Below are 20,502 nucleotides of genomic sequence, written 5' to 3' on the forward strand. Positions count from 1 at the left end.
AATATGTTACCTATCTTTTTAGCATTAAATAAAAATATTATATTATTAATGGATGGAATTGAAATATATATTTAGTTATGCTATTAAAATATACTGTTATTGATATTAGAAATATAAATCGACATATTGTTACTATTCATAAAAAATATTTTTTTAATAAATAATTAATTTTATGATGTAGAATCCATTCGTAATGCGAGGGCTCATAATTAATTATACACAAAAAAAGAAAGAGAAATAAAAAAAAATTGAATTTATCATTGTTTTTTAATTGAATGGGCCTAACTAATAATTTTTCCACCCAAAAAAATTTTAGATATATAGAGTAATTCTTTATGCACTACGTACAGTTTGGCTCCTACAGCAGTGGTATGAAAATTTTTTTTTTTTTTATTCAACTCTGTATACGAGTCAATCATCGTGCATTCGCACACCACAGTGCGCAAAAAATTTCTCTTGATATATATTGACGGCTTATTTATTATATTCTCCCCCACCAGGCCTCCGTATTGCATCCACCAGGTGCAATTGGACCCGATCCATTAAATTATTGGATTCATTTTTTGGGACCCAAATCAGTAGTTTTGGGTCGGGAACCGGTGTTGGCAACAGCCCGTCGGTGTTGGGAAGGACGACGATGAGCGGCGTCGGCCAAGCAAGGGCGGTGAGGCTGTTCGACGCGCACTGCCACCTCCAGGACCCCAGGATCGCCACCGTGGCCCCTCGCCTCATACGCGCGGCCCTCGACTCCGGCGTCCTCCGGTTCGCCGTCAATGGCGTCTCCGAGGTACCGATCAAGCAACCACCCAATTGGCACCCCAGCTTTTGCGCAGGTTAGGTACAAAAGAAAACAATTCTTCCTTTTTTTTACTTTGGCAGAAGGACTGGCATATCGTCAAGCAGATGTCGGACGAGTACCCTTGTATAATTCCGTGCTTTGGCCTTCATCCATGGTAATAATTCTCTCCCTTCCCACTTCTTTTCCTAAATATCCAGTTATAGGAATCAGTTGACATGCAGGTATGTTGCTGAGAGATCCCCAGATTGGCTGAGATTGTTGAAGGATTTCTTCGCCACCACGCCTGCTGCTGCAGTTGGCGAGGTGAGTTCTTTGCAATGTGCGCGTGATTCCTTTTTCTTCCTTCAAATGTAATTATTTTAGTATGTTTGTATGTTACTTTGATGCGGTTTCAAAATTCAAGCACAAATTCTCTTGATTTCTTGTGGAAAAAAACCTTTTGATAGACCAATCGGCGCCGTATTTGATTATCTAATGAATCCTCATCCACCAAACTAGTTATTCTCTTCAATTGGTATGGGGTGCCTTGTTAGGCATCTAAATTGCAAGCCAACCATCAAAGTCAGTGAGACCATACTGTTTTGACATCACGCAATCAAGAAAGGTGTCTTAAAAAGATTTCCACCATCTTATATTCATCATAGGTAATTGGCGGCCACTTGAATGAGTATTCCAAACTCATTCCTAGTCATTGGCTAGTAATGCTAGTTTGAGGAATAAGGCACCAAACCTCAATTCACCCTTGGTGGACAATGCTCCTGTAAATCTTATTTATATCGTAAATCTTATTTATATTATACCACATCAAACATCTCCATGCTAACATATATCAGATCCAAGATATGCATGGTAGAGAAGAAAACCACTTCACTATTTCCTCGTGTATTTATCTCGTGCATCAACTCATGCATCCTTTAGGGCAACATCTCTAACAATATCTGCAGTTACGGTTTCCATTAGTTACTCTTGTTAAGTATCAGCTTCAGAAATTTGATTGTCATCAAAAGACATGAATAAAGAAGAGACATCAGTGCATACATGGATTCCTTGTCTAACGACATATCAATGATGCTACATCAACTGCTTTTTTTTTTTTTTTTTTTGTGTACTTAAATACTCAAAGGAGTCAAAATGCATCCTTAGAGAATTGCACTTTCCTTATGTATCCCATTTTTGTTTGCTTAAGAAACCATTTTATTTTTGAATCCACTTGATGTTGATTAGGGGCCTTCTAAGTCAGTTGTTGTTTCTTTTTCGTTGTTACTTAAAATATATCTTTGAACTTCATTCCTGTCCATATCAGTTGAAAATACTATTCACAAGCTGCCGTGCTGTACACTAGTAAAAAGTTAATGTGGCTGTCTCCAACTTAGCAGCCTCCTAAGTCAATTTAATACAAGGCAACAAGGAGCCCGATAATTTAATTGTCTACAAAAATCTTAGATGAACAGATATATCTTGCCATATTTGAAAATTGTTCCAGTTTTTATGTTCTTTCCATTTTTGTTTCTTTATGAAACCTATTTGTGTCGCTGCTGATTGTGAGAAAAAGGAGGAAATTCATGTTACAAATATAGGGTTTTTGGACTTCAGAGTTTTGCCGAAGAAAAACATGTTGTTGTCTGCAGGCACTGTATACTATGAAGCATATTCCTGATGGTATATTTGGAAGATTGAATAAAATGGAAAACAACTATGGGTACCTACATTTGAAGTGTGATATTAGTGGACATCACATATGTTTCAATAATTTAACCTGAGTTAATCTAACTAAAAACCACAACACTCCGGCCACCTACTTCTTGTAGCATTACTGTATAACATCTAGGATGCCCATAGTTCAGTTTAATATGACAGGCATGATATTAATTTAGATTTTCTATCATGCAAGTCTGTAGAGGATTGAATTTCTCCATATGTTTAAAATCCTTGCGATATATCATTATTTGTGCTACTTTTCTTCTTTCAATTTGTTTAATACAATATGAAGCTTAATATGGTAGATGAACAGTGTTTTCTGCAGCTTCTGCACTTTCAACTTGCACTTTCAACTTGCTTTTGAGGCTTTTAAATGAGTCTTACTTTGGATTGATGTTGTGCACATATTATCATGTATCTAATATGGAGTAGCATTTTATGCATCCAGATTGGCATAGACAAAGGATCACATGGGAGGAACATTGAGTTCACAGAACAGGTCTGCTCGACTTCAACCTTATAACTGCTCATTCATTTACACTGATCTATTGGATTTTTGTAGTTCCTTTCGTTTCTCTACCTGTTTTGCTATATTCTATGAAATCTTTTTGAAATAGTGCTAATACTGGGAATTGCAACTGCTGCGTAACCAATGATTGTTTTTTCAAAGCAATATGTGGTATAATCTTTTTTTACTGAGGTTGATTGTACTTTTGAGCATTTATTGTCCTTCTCTAGCTTCCCCTTGGGGTTAATTTTACCTGCCAGTGAATTCAGGTGGAAGTGTTCCGGCAACAACTGGAACTTGCAAAGGAGTTAAGGAAACCAGTTTCTGTCCATTGTGTACGAGCCTTTGGTGACCTTCTAGAAATACTGCAGTAAGGCTTGCTCATGATTTTCACTTTAGTTAATTTCTCATTCCATAAGCAATCTTTATACTAAAATAAGGATTTTTTGAAGCTTGCAGAGTATCTTTATTTATGATGGAAAACTTTTTCTGTTTCTTTTGACAAATGTTACTAATTGCTTGTTGGATTGACCAACACTTGCACATTTTTTAAATGTAACTTTTTATTCCAATAGGTTATGCAAAATTGTCAGTTGTGACATTCTTATAACCATAAAATGGATCTTCACCTATGCTAGTAGTTTTACTGAACACCTTGGATTGTAGCATATGCTTGCAACAAAGCTAATTTACTCCATACCATTTTTGATGGATGTCATATCATTATGTGTCTTCTGGTAGGCAGGCCTTCCGCTTATATGTGTCTTATGGAAAACATTAATTTTGAAACACAATTCTTCATTTGATAACATGAATGATGAGAGGATAAAAATAAGGATAGAAAGAAGAAAGGTGAGAGAGGTCTATACTAGGTTGTTTGCTGCCCCAAACCTGTATTCGAGACAACAATGATAAAATTTTGAGATTGAAGGCAAATAAAGGATCAAATAGATCTGCCCTAGACCTTTTGTGATGGGAAAGAGAGGAGGAATAATGTTTTAAAGTGTTCTTGGCTAAACAAGAGTCCACAGTTGATGTATAACTAAAATTTAGAAAACATATGTAGAATAAAGATGATATAGGCAGAAAAGAATATAATAGTAGAGAGATCTAGAGGAAGGGGGGATGAAAGAGGAAGGGGAACAACCTTTCATTCTTTCAAAATAAGCCATGCACAACAAGTTTTCATCTATCGCTGATGGGCCTTTTTGTAGATATCATGACTTGTTTTACAAGTAAACTCGGACTCTTAATAATCAAGTAACTAATCTCCAAAATACTTCCTAAATAAGCAAATTCTGAGTCCCATATAATCCCATATAGGAAGACATCTAAAATAGATGAAAATTAAATCTTTATGATTTTATGACTTGTCTAACCCAACACATACCCAAAGTTGGACTCTTTCATGCCAATGTTATTTAAAATAGGAGACCAAGACCTACCTTGAGAAACAACATTGCTTGCATGAAATTGGTCTTACAGAGTATCATGTGCCATCCACACCTTGGTTTTCTTGGCTGCTTCTGTTTGCATTGATTCTTAAAATGGGAGTTCCCCTGATGCATTCAGTGTTTTATTTTATTTCACCATTAACAACTGGTTTCTACTCAGTATGAGGTATCTATAATATTTAGCTAATTCATGAAGAATCTCTTAGTCTCTACTCTATCATCCAAACTCTGGAATTGATATAACAGAGAAGAATAAATTACCTGTACAAGTAGCTAAGAGAGAGAAATAAGTGAAGGCAGGATACCAGACAATTTTACAACAATTAAATAGGAAAATTATCGGTCCAATTAAATAGGAAAGTTATCTGTTCTTTCTTATAAAATAAATTTTGAAAACCGAGTCCCAACCCTTTCTAACTTCATATGTGTTTATGTTCATCGAAGTAAAATAAATTTTGATCACCGGTCCTGACCCTTTCTAGCTTCATATGCATTTATATTCATCAAAGTTTTTGTTTTATGTATTGAGTCATTTCATGCTGCATAAGGCCTAGTGTCTTTCAGCAGAATTTAATATATTGCTTTCTGAATATCAGTACATTGTTGCATCTGTTTTTTTTCTTTTCTTTTGCTCGATATTTTACACATTGTCTTCTTGGTTTGACCAGTAGCTTCTTGTGTGCCTTGCTCTATGACCTGACAAAAGCATATTATATTCTCATGATCAGACAAACAGGACCTTTCCCTGCAGGAGTGGTTCTGCATTCATATTTAGGATCTGCTGAAATGGTTTCAGGCCTTGCGAAGCTTGGTTCTTATTTTTCATTTTCTGGGTACCTCACATCCATGAATATGAGAAAAGCAAAAAAAATGCTTAAATCGGTCAGTAAAGATATTCAAGTTTCTAGGGATTTAGTTATTTAATAGCTTGGAGTGAGCTTTTCATATCAGTATTTCTTTTTTAGGTACCTCCGGACAGAATTTTGATTGAATCTGATGCACCAGATGGATTATCAAAGTGGAACACAGATTCTCTTTTGTTGGTTCCAGAGGATGACTCCACTTCCGAAGAACAACAAAACCAGTATGCAAATTCGTCTTTAGAGGCGACAACTCAGTCAAAGGAAGCATTGAATCATCCAGCAAACATTTCTAATGTAAGTTCATGTGCATGCACATTGCAACCATATAAAATCTTACACACAGTCCATATGTCAATGTATCCCCTCCTGAGTTTTCAATCTCACTGCTGGTCATAGATGAATAATTTGACTTGGGAAAATTAGAAGTTTATGGTGTTATTTCTTTATGGTCTGCAAGTCACTCAGTTAAGTATAAATAAGAAACAGTAGTGCAGAATATAAATGTTAGAAGTGATCAAGTGATCTGAGAATTTCCTCTGGCCAACTTATCTTTTTTGTTTCATGATAGAATCTTCTTGCCAAACTTGTCTTGATCACAAATTTGATCACAATGTATAGAAGGTTAACATCATATGAGAGCCAATCATAAAATATTCTAAAGCACGATTTGTCATGCTTTTTTATCTTTAGCAGGTTCATAGGACATGATTTTCAGTTAAAAGTTAAGGTTAAATATAGGGACTAATCTAATGCAATTTGTTGCACTCATAGCAGTGTCTCTAGGAATAGGTATTTGTAAGAGACAGATGGTTCACAGGTAAAGAAAAGAAGGCTTGGAAAGTTGCATATTGTTAATTCTTGGCCAAACAATATATCACCATCTATTACAATATGAGTAGCTAGTGTTCAATACATGTAGACTTTATGGTTATCCTTCTTTCTTTTTGTAGGATATCATTGGGAGTAAATATATGTAGCACATAACAAGCCACCTCAGATTGGGATGCTAAGAACAAAATGTGGACAAGAAGAATAAGCATTTATTGAATAAATACCTCTATTAATTGTGGAACGTTAGAAAAAAGAACAAATTCTGGTCAGATGGAAACCATATTAGAGGTTAGCCACTTGGAGAATTACATACATTATTAGAAAAGGAGGGAAGCAATTATAATCTGATTTTCTAAAGACTTGCATAATCATCTGTACGTACTCTTTTCTCATTAATACTTGCATAATACATGTCCTCTGTATCAGATAAAAAGCTAATTCGTAATATGGATAGTCCAATTGAAAACACAGTAGTGCTACATTCACCTTCTTCAGATCAGTGAAAGACATTTCACTGATCTTTGTATTTAACATGTGGCTATCATTCACCGAATGATGAATTGTGAAAAGGATCGTTTAAGTTAATGAACTGGAGCAGTCGTTCTTTATTCATCAGTTGAAATGTGGCTTTTCTTTTTCAAATGCTTACTTTGTTTTTTTTTTTAATGATTAGACTAATGAAGGAATGAAAAACGTTTCAGGTTCTGAATTATGTTGCCATGTTGCTTGAGATGCCTGAGGAGGAGCTTGCAGAGTTGAGCTACCAAAATGCTACACGCTTATTCTCCTATCCTGGTTCCAAAGTTTGACGACTGACCTGTCATATAACTGTTCCATAAGTATTGTAAATATTACAAGATTATGTGATATATTGAACAGTTAGGGATGTATTTTTCTTTACAAAAGCTACCTTCCACTGGGCACCCTCACAACATTTCCTTGAAGCAAATCTTAATGTATGTATACTGTAATGATGGCCAAGTAAGAGGTGGTATATTTTGCATCCCTATTTGCTTTGCTCCAGTATTATCTTCAACTGGGGAAATGTTGCTCCTGTAAATAGCACTTAGCTTAAATAAAATGGAATGTTATTTCCGTTTTTCTGGTTTTATTTTCTTTACAGAGAGGTGTCATCGGAAGACTTCTCTTAATCAAAATTTTGTTTGGCTCTTAGAAAAGTGCTGCATACTTGACGAGGGGGCTGGTCCCAGTAATTATTTCAGGAAACTGGCATTTCTAAATTTTTGTCTCGTCACCTGTTGGGCCTTGGTGCATCATCCTTGAATAAACAGGAATATGACATGAAGAGTTATCACCATCAAAGATTTTGTTACCATCAAATATAAGTTATCACCAATTTATAATTGATTTTCTAATCTATTTTATCCTACAGGTGAGTCCATAAAATTAAGGACTCGTTTGGTTCATGAGAACAGAAGGGGGGGGGGGGGGGGGTGTTGAGACAGTTCCTAAGAAGTAGAGAGAAGATTTTTTATTTGGCTAGATTTTTAAAAGATAAGTGGAAATTTTTTTTTTTATAAGAAGACACTTTTCATATTTCATTAAAAGTGAAAATTCATGAGGGAGATGGATTTTGACACTTCTTATGAGATAAAAATTGATGATGCTTTTTTTTTTCAAAAATATCTTTTTAAGATATACGATTAAGATTTTACAAAATATCAATAGATGGCTAGGATGAAATAATGAATAGTAATATAATATAATATTAATATTATTTTAATATTTATATAAATATAATATAATATTTATGTTAATACTAATATTATAATATTTATTATATGTTAATATTTCTACTGATATAATATTTTAATTAATATTAATATAGTATTAATATTAATATTATATTTGTTAAGATATTTATAAATTTATTACATCAAAATATTAATATTGTATTAATATAATATAATAATTATTAGTATTATATTAATATAATAAATTATTATGATTTAATATTATATTATAATATATTAATATTATATTTATATTAATATATATATTATTATTTATATAAAGTTTAGGAGCAAAAATTTATGATCTTATATCTATTAAGGATATAATAGATATCCTATATAGTTTTTTCAGAAAAATAGGTGCTTAACCAAACATAAGCTATTCTTCAACGAGTTAGTTTTTCATGTTAATCAAATATGTTAACATTCTATTCATGGAAAATTCAGAAACTCACTTCTTAGGAAGTTATTTTCTGAAATTTTTTTTTTTTCATAAACCAAACGAGTTCTAACGGAAGATTATAGTGACACTTAGATATTTTTGAGAGATGCTACCTCAATTTAAAAAAAAAAAATGAAATAGACTTTTCAAGTTTCCAAATTGTTTCAAATGAATCCTTCAGAACCAAATGATAGCATTAGCATGCTGTTTCAAATAATTAAAATACTTTATCCTCTTCAAATATCTTTGAATGTCTTTTGATCATGCACGCGAATAAAGAGATTTGGAGTGCTTTAAAATATGTGTTATGGGTGATTCTTAACAATGAGTCATCTATTAAAAATTTATTGAGATTTATGCATAGGATAAATGAAGAAGTTTGGAGTGCTTTGACATTTGTGGAGCAGGTGATCGTTAATTATAGGCCATATATTAGGAGTGCTTTGATATCTGTGTAGGCGGATAAATGGAGTGCATAATGCTTTGAGATTTGTCCTGTGGATGGTCCTTTGACTATAAACCATATTTAAAGATGCTTTGAGGTCTATGCTGACAAATTAATGAAGGGTTTTGGAGTGCTTTAAAATCTATGCATTGAGTGATGCTTAACTAGAGATCATATACTAAGAGTATTTTGAGATCTATGCTAAAACTTCATCTACAAACAACTATTATGAAGGATATTTTGGTTATAATATAATTTTATGCTATCTTGTGAAGATTACATAACACTAATCTATTAATAGAGATGTTTGAAAATTTGAAGAATCAATTTGAAACTTTTTGAAGTGGAGATGTATTTGGAAAACATCCAAAGTTTAGAAGATATCACCATAAATTTCTCTAAAATTAATGACATTATTATTTTTTTCACACATGATGCGAGTACCATAATCCCCTGCCAAATAAAAGTCCCTTGAGGAGAGGGGTGCCAGATGGCCGAGACAAGTCTAAAATAATTAAAAAAGAATCCCAAGAATGCTTACGCAAAATGTCGCAAAAATAAAGCAGCATGCATGATTGATGTGGCTTGAAACATCTTAACAATATCTAATTTTACCACTTTCTCGCCGAAGCCAATCTTAAAGCTAACTAGAAAAAAATGACAAGCATTTCTTTTCCAGTTCATTCTACTCCCAGATATATCTTGACAACCATTCCTTTTTCCTGTTCGATCTCTTCTGATAAATATAGCTTGTCATAACTGAGAACACTACTTATGAATAATGATTAAAATGTAATTAAATAACAGTTTTGAGGAAAAAACACACAAAAACGATTACTACTTTTGTAACCTTCCAATGATGTAGCTGATAGTCATGCCAGCTGATTCAGTCAGAATTAATATTGTTTAACAGGAGTCAGCAGAATGTTTTGTTTTTTTATTCAATTTGCAAATATTTCACTTAGCAAGACTCTAGTTTAACCACTAGAGGATGCGGCTAATACTGGATTACGGATTCCCATGCAAGAACAAGTTATCTCCAATTTGCCATGTCATGAAATGGCTATTTAAGAAGAATGCTGATTTGCAATACAAGGTTCAAGGCAATTGCAGAAACTAATCACAACAAAATTGTACAAGAGAGTCATTTTGTAGCACATCACTCATGACAATATTAACCATCTTGTGTTACTCAATCCTCATATATATTTTTTGCATTTGCAGTCAAGACTAAAAGTGGAGAAATTCTTAACCTATAACAACTGAAAAGGGAGAGCTAGCTAGTCTCCCCCGTTGTATTCTGTTGGGCAACTGAAAGAATACGAGGAATCAATGTGCTGTCTCTTTGAACAAAATGACGGACTCATTCTTTGAAGTGTTTCCCACAAGAACCATGTACAATATAGCTACATTTCACCACCAAAAAGGCCTCCAGTTCTGATAGGCAATTTACCTACTACTGCTACGATAATGCCATGATATTACCTGCAAACATGGCTCTCATGGAGTTCCGAAGAAAAATGAAGAGGGACCACGAAGACTTACATTCTTTCTGTGTGTATATCCAAAACCATTTTGAAACTCAACTGATCTCTTCTGCAACTGCTTCGGACTTCCATACAATATCTTTTAGCCCCGAGGAAAAACTCTTGTAGAACTGCAAGTGGATTTGACAATAGAATATGTTACTGATGGACAGTGATTGGGCACCATCTCAAACAGAAATGTGATAGCTACATAGCTCTATTTTAACATGCCTTGTGAAACTCTAATGTGTCCCCTCCAGTTTTACGCAGCTCAACCATGTGGAGAGTAGGAGCCACCTCAAAAACCTGAACTAGGAAAAATTGAAAAACTTTTAGTTTTGACTGGAAGTTGCAGAAAGAGAGGGCCATGAAGTCAAAGGTTACCATAAAAAAAAAAAAGGAAAAAAGAAAAAAAGGAAAAAAAAAAGACTCAAGTTACACAAGGTGTATTAAATGTTAACAGTCAAATGCACTAGAAGTTACTTTGTGGACATTCTAATTAACATGCAATGTCCAATCAACAATTATAGCCTCTCAATGATACTATAGATCTCACAATAATACCCAACTCCACTACTGTACAGTTAGATAACAGAAGAATCACTGGCCTACCCACATGCTGAATTTACCCAAAATTAATGCAGACAGAAATATATGGATAAACTGATTTTGCTGTTGCAACCTAAGGTTGAAGCTTATGGATAACTAGCCAAAGTTAAGGTTTGTGCTTCTTTTTTAAACCTAAGGTTTGTGCTTCATTTATCTAAGCATGTCAAACTCAGTTGAAAAAGTCTAATAGAGTGACTGGAAAATATTCTGCAAGTTTCTCCATGCTTTTATGAAACCCAGAAGAAAAAAAAAAATCTTATTTTATTAAACCTAATTTACCTAGCTTTTATACTTTCTCAGGTCAGATACTGCTTAAATACAAAAGATAATGACTTGTTGCAGTACCTCTGTTGCTACAGATAGATAGCCCTTCCTTCCACTTTTGTCTCCTTTTAACTTCATCTGGAATGGGGCAACAATGCCAGCATATATTTATCTCAGATTGACTTACAACTGATGCATACTGAATTGAATATGAAAAATAATCCTTGATTATGATGAAAGTGCAACATCAGATCTAATCACATTGTATGCAGTGTACCTTGTAGTTGTGTTTGCGCACGTTGAAACCCAAAGGCTTAGCTGCTTCCTCTATTTTAGACATGATCTCATTAGGAGGGCACTGAGAAGCAAAATGGGTCTCCCGCTTGATGACACCCTATAAATTCCAACATGTACAGGACTATGAGCTCATCACTAACTATATTTTCCAGTAAAAATGGAAGGTACTGACTTGCAAATGATATCTGTTTAAGGTCAATACAAGGCCATCTTTGAACTCGCCAAATTTTTCATGAGGAAGAATCATGTAATGTGCAAACTGAAGGTTGAAGTCTGAAATCTAAAGCTATCTCCAAGGCCAACAAGAAGGAAAAATCTCAAATCCATCAAATCATTATAAAAGAAGAAATGAAATTCTCTGTTCAGATAGAGATCCATGACTGATGCATCTAGATGAGCAACAAGAATTTAACAGATAAAGCAGTCCATAATCGTAAATTTGTTGATTTTTCCTGTTTACCTACAAAGCTGATCTTGTTGAGTTAATTAATTAGGCAACATTTACTTCATCTATACTTTAGTTTCCAAAATAGATATTTGAGCAAGGATTGGAGTTGAACCTGTATCAGCCCCATATGAACTAGTTATAGACCAGTAAATGGTACCACCGGTACTCCCTTAGGTCAAACACTGAACTGACCCAAATTGACCCCATAGTGGTCCCATACTACTTGGTACACCTTTCTATTTTTATTTTTTCCCGATTGTTATCCTCATTTGCACCGGTACTGCACTGGCCCGTGCCAATACCCTATCGTGGCACATACATCACATACTGTAGCACCAAGTGATCAGTATGAGTCTGTACCCCAATTTTCAATACTTGGGTTGACCAGCTATTTAAATATGGAACAGCTATAGCGCCTGAATCCAAACACAGCTTTCTAAGGAAAAAAATCAGTCTTGGAGAAATATAACAAATCTGCACAGCAGGAATCCAAAATGAAAGAAAGCAGCCTTATCCAACGAACCATCTGCTTTTCGAACAAATTTCCCAAATTGAAACCTTGTGATCTTGAAATAAGTGCAAATGCATTCATCATCTCTGGTTTCTCTTTCTTTTCTGTTACAAGATGTTCCTACATATTGAAACAACAAATGTCAGAAATGACATCTTACCATAAATTGTAAATAAGATTTCTTGTTATCAATCATCATATTTTAATACTTCAATAGCATCAAAATAAATAAACCAATCAATGAGCTTAAGTTGAGTGCAATCCATCCTTTGTATTCATTCCCCTGATGAATTGATGGCATTCCATCTTTCTCTAGAAAAATGGTTTTCTATCAAGAGTTTGATATGTTAACAGATATGTCAATTTAATATTCTTGAATGATACCCATTCTCATCAGCTCATCAGTGTATCTTATGCTAAACAACAGATTTGGCATATTTTAGAATTCTTAGGCAGCTCGGTGTAATGTCTTTACGGTAGTGTTCTGACATCATTACCTCTGAATCATTGAAAACGGCATCGACATCATCAAGGCTCACAACTTCGCCTTCTTCAAAATATGGTGGCTTATACCCTTTCTTAAACCATTCATCTTCTAAAATTTGTGGAAGTGTCATGCGCTGTTAAAATAAGCAGTACAGTATAAGCAAGCTTCATTGCAGAACAGAAGATAGGTAAATGCTGCATGCCTGCAGTGGTGCAGCTAACAAGCTGCAAAGAATCATGAAAATGGTAGTTTTATGAACTTAAAATACTCCGAATTCTAAGCCAATAAACTGCTAAATGCACAAGTCAAAGAAAATCTTAATAATAATTGGCACTTACAGTATGAGGATTTGGGTCTAGAATACGTTTAATTAATTTCTTTGCACTGGAAGAAAACCATGATGGGAATGAAAAGTCTGCCTTAAAAATCTGCAATTTAGGTAGATCAAGATGATCATCAACATTAAATAAATTTATTCTATTATCGAGGAAGATTTGATAAGTCAATGACAAAAAAAAGGACACTTACTTTGTTATACAAAGCCATGAGGTTTGGCTCATCAAAGGGCAAGTAACCAGACATAAGGACAAACAGAATTACACCGCAAGACCATACATCAGAAGCAGTACCATCATAACCTTTATCATCGAGCACCTGATTACCAGGAGTCCAGCATGTAAATTGTTTAACATAAAATGCAATGGTTTGAAAAAATGTTGCCATTTATGAAGGGTGGGTTGATCGTACCTCAGGTGCAACATAATTTGGAGTTCCACATGCAGTATGTAGCAGCCCATCCTCCTAAGTTATCAAGGATATTGATTAATATGGTTGTCTTAAGTCTATAATTCAAGATATGATCACAAAGATTATGAAATTCAAGTACAAATTTAGATTTAAAAAAAAATAAATAGATGAAATAAAAGGGAACAAATGCAGCAAGCAAAGAAGCCTCTAATGTTGTTAATTGTTGGACAACCTCAGCACATTATGCATGAATTTTATGTTAATAACAACAGCCTGATTTAAAACTGCCAAATTCTGAAATCCTCACAGAAGCAGGTCTAGAATAAAGAAGAACTTTCCATGAAGCCTGAAACACCGAATAATAGAAACATACCATACTGAATTTACAGGGTAAGCTCAAGCAACCATGAAGCTCCTAAACTTTGTTAAGTATCCAGACAAAGATATAATGCAGCGAGATTTTGATAAAGGGAACTGTATTCAACTCATAGGCTCAAAAAAGGTTAAATAAAGTGGGGCTTGCTCCATCAGTAACAATTCTCTACTTAACCAGAGGTTCTGGGTTCTCAATTGGTGTATCTCTAAAAATCTGGACCCGAGCAATTATAATGTAGGTGGATCTCACTCTCTTTATTTCTCAAGAATAGAAAAAATATATAGATTAAAGAGCATGCAATACAAAAACATAAGTAAGAAGTCAACAATTGATAAACATGAGTCTATAAGATGGATCCATGGACACCAATCACATTCAATGATATAAAGATTGCCAGCTATATATTCAATGTATGTGGACCATATATGACTTCGGTACTAATGACTACAAAATTGTAGCACGATTACATCTAAAAAATCTACGGAAAGATCTGAGTTGAGTTGCCTTGGCAAACTACTGGAAGTAACAGCCACAAGGAAGACAAAGCTAATAATGTGAAAACTATAATACCCATAATGGCATCAAAATGATTTTTGTGAACAAGTCCTGGCTTTTGAATTTAGTTAATTTGAGCTATTTAAAGATTCCTCTCTCTCTCATTGGACAACTCAACCATGTCGAACTCTCTCAACCTCTATATCATCCATTTCATTCAATTCAATAACCCTCCAAGCAACCAACTTCTTTTACATGTCATCAGTACTCCAAACTGGTCCTAAGCATGAAACGAGCCTAAGCTTAGTCAACCTTCTTAATTATATTTAGATAACAAATGTAACTGAACTGAAACATATATCATTCCATAAGATTATAAGATACTGATGCTGATACAATGAATGAGATTTCCCTTCAACTAATCAACTTGGGAAACCAACAAACCATGACAAAGTCCAACGATTCAGAGAAGCTTGCATATAAATAGAATACTTACCCGTATTTGTGGTGCAAATGCACTTAAGCCAAAGTCAGAAACTTTAAGGTTACCATATGAATCCAGAAGTAAATTTTCAGGCTGCAAAACAAGCAACAGCTTGTGAATTATCGTCTGCAAACTCATGACTAGCTAAAGAAGATCACATTTTAAGTTATTTAGTGAAAGATGGTAGACAGTTAGACACTGCATGCACAAATGGGACACCTGATACAGCAAACTTGGTCAAACCTTTAGGTCTCTGTGGTATACACCTCTACTATGACAATAATCAACAGCATTTATCAATTGTTGGAAATATCTCCTTGCTTCATCTTCTTTTAGCCTCCCATGGTTGACCTAGAAGACAAAGATTCGTGATAAGGTAATGTAGAACAAGAACAAAAAGGCCAGCTGCATGAGTGAAAGGGTACATGTGCATATGGGTATGACATCACATACATTCACTCATATGTGTGAAATACAACTAGATGATCTCTAGGGTGTAGATGCCCAATATAAAGAAGCATCTTAAGACTTATAAGAGGAATACTCTTTGCATGGGTATCTATGATTCGAGAAAATAGAAATAGTTCAAACGCTTAATGTCTAAGTAAAATGGCCTTACAATTTTGTCAAAGAGCTCGCCACCATTAACAAATTCAAGAACAATGTATATCTTTGTCTTGCTGGCCATTACCTGAAACATAGACATAAATTTTGAATGGAAGACATGGTAAGATAGCTAATTTGAACTCAAGGAATCAATGTTCTAATCAACATGAGAGTAAAAGCTTGCCAATGAATTTCCTATAAGTTGTATAAAATTGAGGTTGTCAGAGGATCATAATGCTATAAAATATATTTATACATAAAATGGAGGCACCTTACAAATAAGAATGCTTGAACCATATAGAGAACCCAGCTTTACGAAATGAAATATTCCATTAAGTTTCTGGCTAATGCTATTATTTCAAACTATGTATGGAAGCACAACTAGATTAGATGTTGATATGAAAAAATATGAGAATTTCTATATAGCAGACGTGCTGGCTGTCTGCATGAACTTTAATTACTTTTATTAATCAAAGATAGAGTCAACAAGCTTTAAGATGACAGTTGTTGGAAAGTGCATTGGTATAATAATCAGAAGTAATCATTTATCTATTACAGCCCCTGTTATTTAAAAATGAAAAAAAAATTACAAAAATCTAAAAACAGATTTCGGGATACCTCATAGATCTGAACAACATTTGGATGCTTGATTAGCTTCATAGCAGAAATTTCTCGTTTTATCTGAAAGAAGGTAACAAGGACATAAGAAATAGTCGGAATAACAAGATATCCATGTCAGTGCAAAATCAATACATAAGAAGTTGTAGTGATAAAAAATCGACATATTGAACTTCCAATCACAACCACAGCAACATCATGCAATTATACTTGGAAATGAAGTCATTTACATTTCAGAAGCAAACAGACAAGAGAAGCACTTTACGTTTACATACACACGTGCTAGTCTAAGATGGCCATGCTGGCTATTTACATGACAATACATCATATTATGTAGACCCAACCTGGCATTTGTTTTTGGGTGCATGCAGAAAACCTTAGACTTTGTGGTGCATGGTGCATGTAGGATGTTCTCCCCTATGCCTACATATAAGCATCCAAGTAGCATTCTCAGCTAGTAATATACTTTCTGCAAGACAAAAGAAGAAACTTCAAAATGTTTCTTTTCTCCTTTCAACGAGGAAAACCACCTAGGAAAGAGACTAAAAGCAAGAACAAAAACCTGGATATTTTCCTCTTTATTTTGAGTGGGTAGCATGGATTGTTGCATGAGCATGCCTAGACCCTAAATACAGAGATACATCCATCATCCACATGAATGAGAGATGAAGAATTATGGAAGGAAAATGGGGCCTGTCAGCCACATCCACTGATGCTATGTAACCATGGCAAGTGAATCTAGGGGAGATTGGAATTTGGAAAGATCAGTAATATGTCATACATAATGTCTCTTTTCTGATCTGGTAAGAGGTGATTGGAGTGTCCACATTGTGAGACACTGACAAAAAGCATTATCAACAAAAAACATATTTTTTTTCATTTGAATAGATGCCAATGATCAAACAAAAATGATACTAGTTGACCCGATACCAAGCAAGCAATAACTAGAAAGTTCATGGCAAACTCATATGTACAAATTGTCACATGCTCCCTGACTATTAGGCTCAACAAGTTACAGCCATGTCTTCACAAATGTAATATGAACAAAAATCTGGGTATATCAAAGGATCAGAAAATGATGGTCTTATTGTTTTGCACCTTGGCACCTAAAGTCTTAAACCGGAGCTTCATTATCAACATGACAAGTGAAAGTCTAGATTTTCAAGTAAGAGTAATAATTGGTGGAAATCCTGTGTCTGTGAGAGTTATCGCTGCTGCTGTCTCTTTATGTAACTTGCTCTTATAAATTTCGGAATTGATTACCGTTGCCAGTCGCTTAAAATTTGGGAGTCTGAACCAGAAATGACTGCTGGAGAATATTTTGATATTGGAGCAGAAAAACACAGCTTACAGAAAATGAAGCATCAATAATAAATGATGCAGAAAAATAACAAAAATTGTAAATTAAAAGTAGTTGCGCTTTTGTGTATGTGAAATTGTATGATAGGCAAGTCAAAAGATGGCAAATATAAAACCATATGGAGTTAATTGTTTCGATCTCGGGTGGATGAGATGGCCCGAAGTGGCAACGAGGGCGGAGTGGATGCAAAATTTCCTTACAGAAAACAATATATAATAAAGTGTTTATTAGTTCAAGATTTGTGCCATTTGTTACCATCCACTGATTCCCTTATATGTGTGCAAGTCAACAGATGTATAATGTATGGAAAGGCTTGTTATCCTGTTGGACAGTTGAATTCTTTTCTGAAAGTCATCTTTCAAGTCTCTTTTTATTTGACTTGAACCTACCTGACCTATTCTCTATTAGATGTTATACACGCATTCTGAAGATCAGACATCTTAGTGAAAAGGACCTGTCTCAAACATTAGTTTAGTTGAGGACCAAGGTTTCGCCTCCCGACAATTCCCCAAAGCACCCTTAGCTCCCTAATGTTTTATTTATTGGACATTTTGCAGCTTTCTCACCAACTAAAAGGTATATTAGATATGACTTATCTTAAATATCAAAAATATGTGCCCCAAATTCAGTTGTATCTTTCAAGACCCAAAACATTTTCATATTCCATCTTCAATATTATTTACTGTTGGGGAATACCGACCGACCCACCCTCGGGCCAACTTATGACCGTCTGACCGACCGACTAACGGAGGGACCGACCGACCGACTGGTGGAGGGACCGTCCGACCGACCGACTGGCGGAGGGACCGGCCGACCGATCGACTGCCGGAGGAACCGATCGACCGACCGATCGATTAACGGCCCTCTTCCGTCCGTGGGTATGTCGGTCGGGTTTCCACTCTCCGGACCGACTGAACCAGGGAGTCTGATGGCCGACTCTCGCAACATGCCCGGCTGACCGTCAAAGGGGCCCGAATCTCCACCCGACACCACACAGATGGCCACCGACCTAGGGTCGGTCGACTCCTCCGATCGCCATACAGCCGCCGGAGCCTGTCAGTCCTGACAGCAATATGCGGCACTGCCACCCAAGGGCATTATCCCGCCTAGAGCATTGTCAACCCTAGTGATTTGACAGCCCCGCGGCGATATGACGCTTTCACGGCGACTCTGACAGTCTACAGTGAGTTGACAATTCCTCAATTGTCCGCGCCATTAATGACGGCGCCATGCCGTGCCTCACTATAAATATCGGGGAAAGCAACAGTGCAGGGAGACTTGGAAACCACAGGCTTGCTCCCTCTCTCTCTCTTTCTCTCTCTCTCGTTTGAACTCTCTGTCTTCATTTCACTGTTGCCCAGTCACCTCTCTGACTTGACCATCGGAGGGTCCCCGCCGGAGCCGCCTCCGGTCAGTGTGGACTTCCTTTTTTGCAGGCGCTCGTTCCCGGCGATCAGGCGACGAGGGGATTGGCCGCAACATTTACCCTCGGCAAATTCCTCATTGTAACTGCCATGTTTCCATGTCTTCAAAACTAAAATGCACATCCATGTTCGCAGATCCTTGTATCGCGTATTTATACTCATAGCCTCTGGTTAACCATCCACAGGAATATTTAATCACTGTTTGCTTGTTTCGAGCATTAATACTCAGAGCCTTGCGATTCTGGACTTGTTCATGTTGGGTCTCTTTGAAGCAGCCAACAAACAAACACCCCTCGTTTAAGATTCGTATATTCGTCCAAGAATTCCAACAAGAATAATAATAAAGAACAACAACGAAGAAGACAACTGGAAACTGGAAACGAACAAATAAGGTACTAGAATAATTTAAAAAGTCATGATTAGATACTAAACTCTCAAAGATTAAATTAATATCAACCTATCAGAAGAGAAATAAGAGGAGGTTATTAGATAGAGAGGGCGTACCAGTTCGACCATCTTGTGGCGGAGGACCTGATCCTTGTCGAGGATTTTGATGGCGACGGTGTCCCCGGTCTGGACATTGGTGGCGAACTTGACCTTGGCGAAGCTGCCCTCTCCCAGCGTCTTCCCCAGCTCGTACTTGCCCACCCGCGTCCGCGCTCCCAACGCCGCGCTGCTCATCTCTCCGCTTCTTCTTCCTCCTTCCTTTCTCTCTCGTTTCTTTCTCACGGCCCCGTCTCGATCCCGAATCTCCCGATAAAGAGATATAATAGAGAATGGACGCGGAAGGAAAGAGTGGAGGGAGGGCAGAGACGACGAAGACGAACGAACTGGGTCGGAGGTGGGCGGTACCAAAGGAAGGACATGATGGGGCCCCTGCTCCCACCAAATTATTGCTCGAATACCCGGAATGTCGTTGGCCTTTTTTGTCGCATGCGATGGAATTAATTTGCTGTCATCAGATAAAGATAACCAGACTCCGCGGCAAATCACCGAGCACATAATCACCCACCACCCGTTCGATGGCAAAAGCTGAATATGATCCAGGGGCAATCCAATCCACGTCCATTCAGGTGCATGCCTAATTTCTCGGCACAAAAATTATATATATATAAAATACTATTCATTTTTTTTTGGTAAAAAAAATACTACTCATTTGAGAAAGCTACAATTTACATCTTGTCAAAATTTGATGGTCAACTCTCTTATTTATTGTGTTCCTGTAATTAAGTTTCTTTTCCTTTCTAAATTTGGTTAAGATAGGTAACAACCAAATCTTATCTATATCAAGTTTTAAATGAGCAAGCTAGAACCGTAGGATTAAAATTCATATTAAGTTTCAACAAAATCAACGTAACAAAATAAAAATCCGAAAAAGATTCGATAAATGGAATTTCTCCTGCTTAATATGACCTGGATCCAATTATTGGCTACCAATAATTGAGGGCAGAAGTGT

At 35.9% G+C, this 20,502-nt stretch overlaps 2 protein-coding genes across 4 annotated transcripts; one reads left to right on the forward strand and one right to left on the reverse strand.

The window, feature by feature from the left end:
* The first annotated feature begins 506 nt into the window (after window positions 1-506).
* LOC105054196 (uncharacterized) lies at window positions 507-7,156 on the forward strand. Its single transcript, XM_010935648.3, has 8 exons — window positions 507-787; window positions 880-953; window positions 1,021-1,102; window positions 2,946-2,996; window positions 3,275-3,375; window positions 5,188-5,341; window positions 5,425-5,616; window positions 6,855-7,156. Exons 1-8 carry the CDS (start codon window positions 638-640, stop codon window positions 6,960-6,962), a joined length of 912 nt encoding a protein of 303 aa, XP_010933950.1. The 5' UTR covers window positions 507-637; the 3' UTR covers window positions 6,963-7,156.
* Window positions 7,157-9,827: 2,671 nt separating this feature from the next.
* On the reverse strand, window positions 9,828-20,063 carry LOC105054195 (CBL-interacting protein kinase 9). 3 transcript variants are annotated; one of them, XM_010935645.4, is made up of 14 exons: window positions 19,551-20,063; window positions 16,263-16,325; window positions 15,658-15,729; window positions 15,282-15,389; window positions 15,051-15,131; window positions 13,684-13,737; window positions 13,465-13,590; window positions 13,275-13,364; window positions 12,947-13,069; window positions 12,462-12,569; window positions 11,471-11,587; window positions 11,275-11,331; window positions 10,552-10,626; window positions 9,828-10,451 (listed from the first exon to the last, which is right to left on the reverse strand). In XM_010935645.4, the coding sequence occupies exons 1-14, from the start codon at window positions 20,046-20,048 to the stop codon at window positions 10,377-10,379; spliced, it is 1,647 nt and encodes a 548-aa protein (XP_010933947.2). In that variant the 5' UTR covers window positions 20,049-20,063; the 3' UTR covers window positions 9,828-10,376. The 3 variants fall into 3 exon arrangements, 2 of the variants coding, with proteins under 2 accessions (XP_010933947.2, XP_073102292.1); XM_073246191.1 differs by having other exon boundaries at window positions 10,552-10,631; XR_012135542.1 differs by lacking the exons at window positions 9,828-10,451; window positions 10,552-10,626; window positions 11,275-11,331; window positions 11,471-11,587 and having other exon boundaries at window positions 12,432-12,569; window positions 12,947-13,160.
* Window positions 20,064-20,502: the final 439 nt, after the last annotated feature.

Source organism: Elaeis guineensis, chromosome 11 (genome assembly GCF_000442705.2).
Source record: "Elaeis guineensis isolate ETL-2024a chromosome 11, EG11, whole genome shotgun sequence".
NCBI lineage: Eukaryota > Viridiplantae > Streptophyta > Magnoliopsida > Arecales > Arecaceae > Elaeis > Elaeis guineensis.

Excerpts from the sequence above, each read along its gene's own strand:
- LOC105054195 (XM_010935645.4), bottom strand. The coding sequence starts at position 20,048 with ATGTGCTCGGTGATTTGCCGCGGAGTCTGGTTATCTTTATCTGATGAC. Across the intron at positions 15,390-15,657 it reads GCGAGCTCTTTGACAAAATT|GTCAACCATGGGAGGCTAAA; the intron begins GTAAGGCCATTT and ends TTTGTCTTCTAG. Across the intron at positions 10,452-10,551 it reads ACACATTAGAGTTTCACAAG|TTCTACAAGAGTTTTTCCTC; the intron begins GCATGTTAAAAT and ends ATCCACTTGCAG.
- LOC105054196 (XM_010935648.3), top strand. The coding sequence starts at position 638 with ATGAGCGGCGTCGGCCAAGCAAGGGCGGTGAGGCTGTTCGACGCGCAC. Across the intron at positions 788-879 it reads CCGTCAATGGCGTCTCCGAG|AAGGACTGGCATATCGTCAA; the intron begins GTACCGATCAAG and ends TTACTTTGGCAG. Across the intron at positions 2,997-3,274 it reads ACATTGAGTTCACAGAACAG|GTGGAAGTGTTCCGGCAACA; the intron begins GTCTGCTCGACT and ends CAGTGAATTCAG.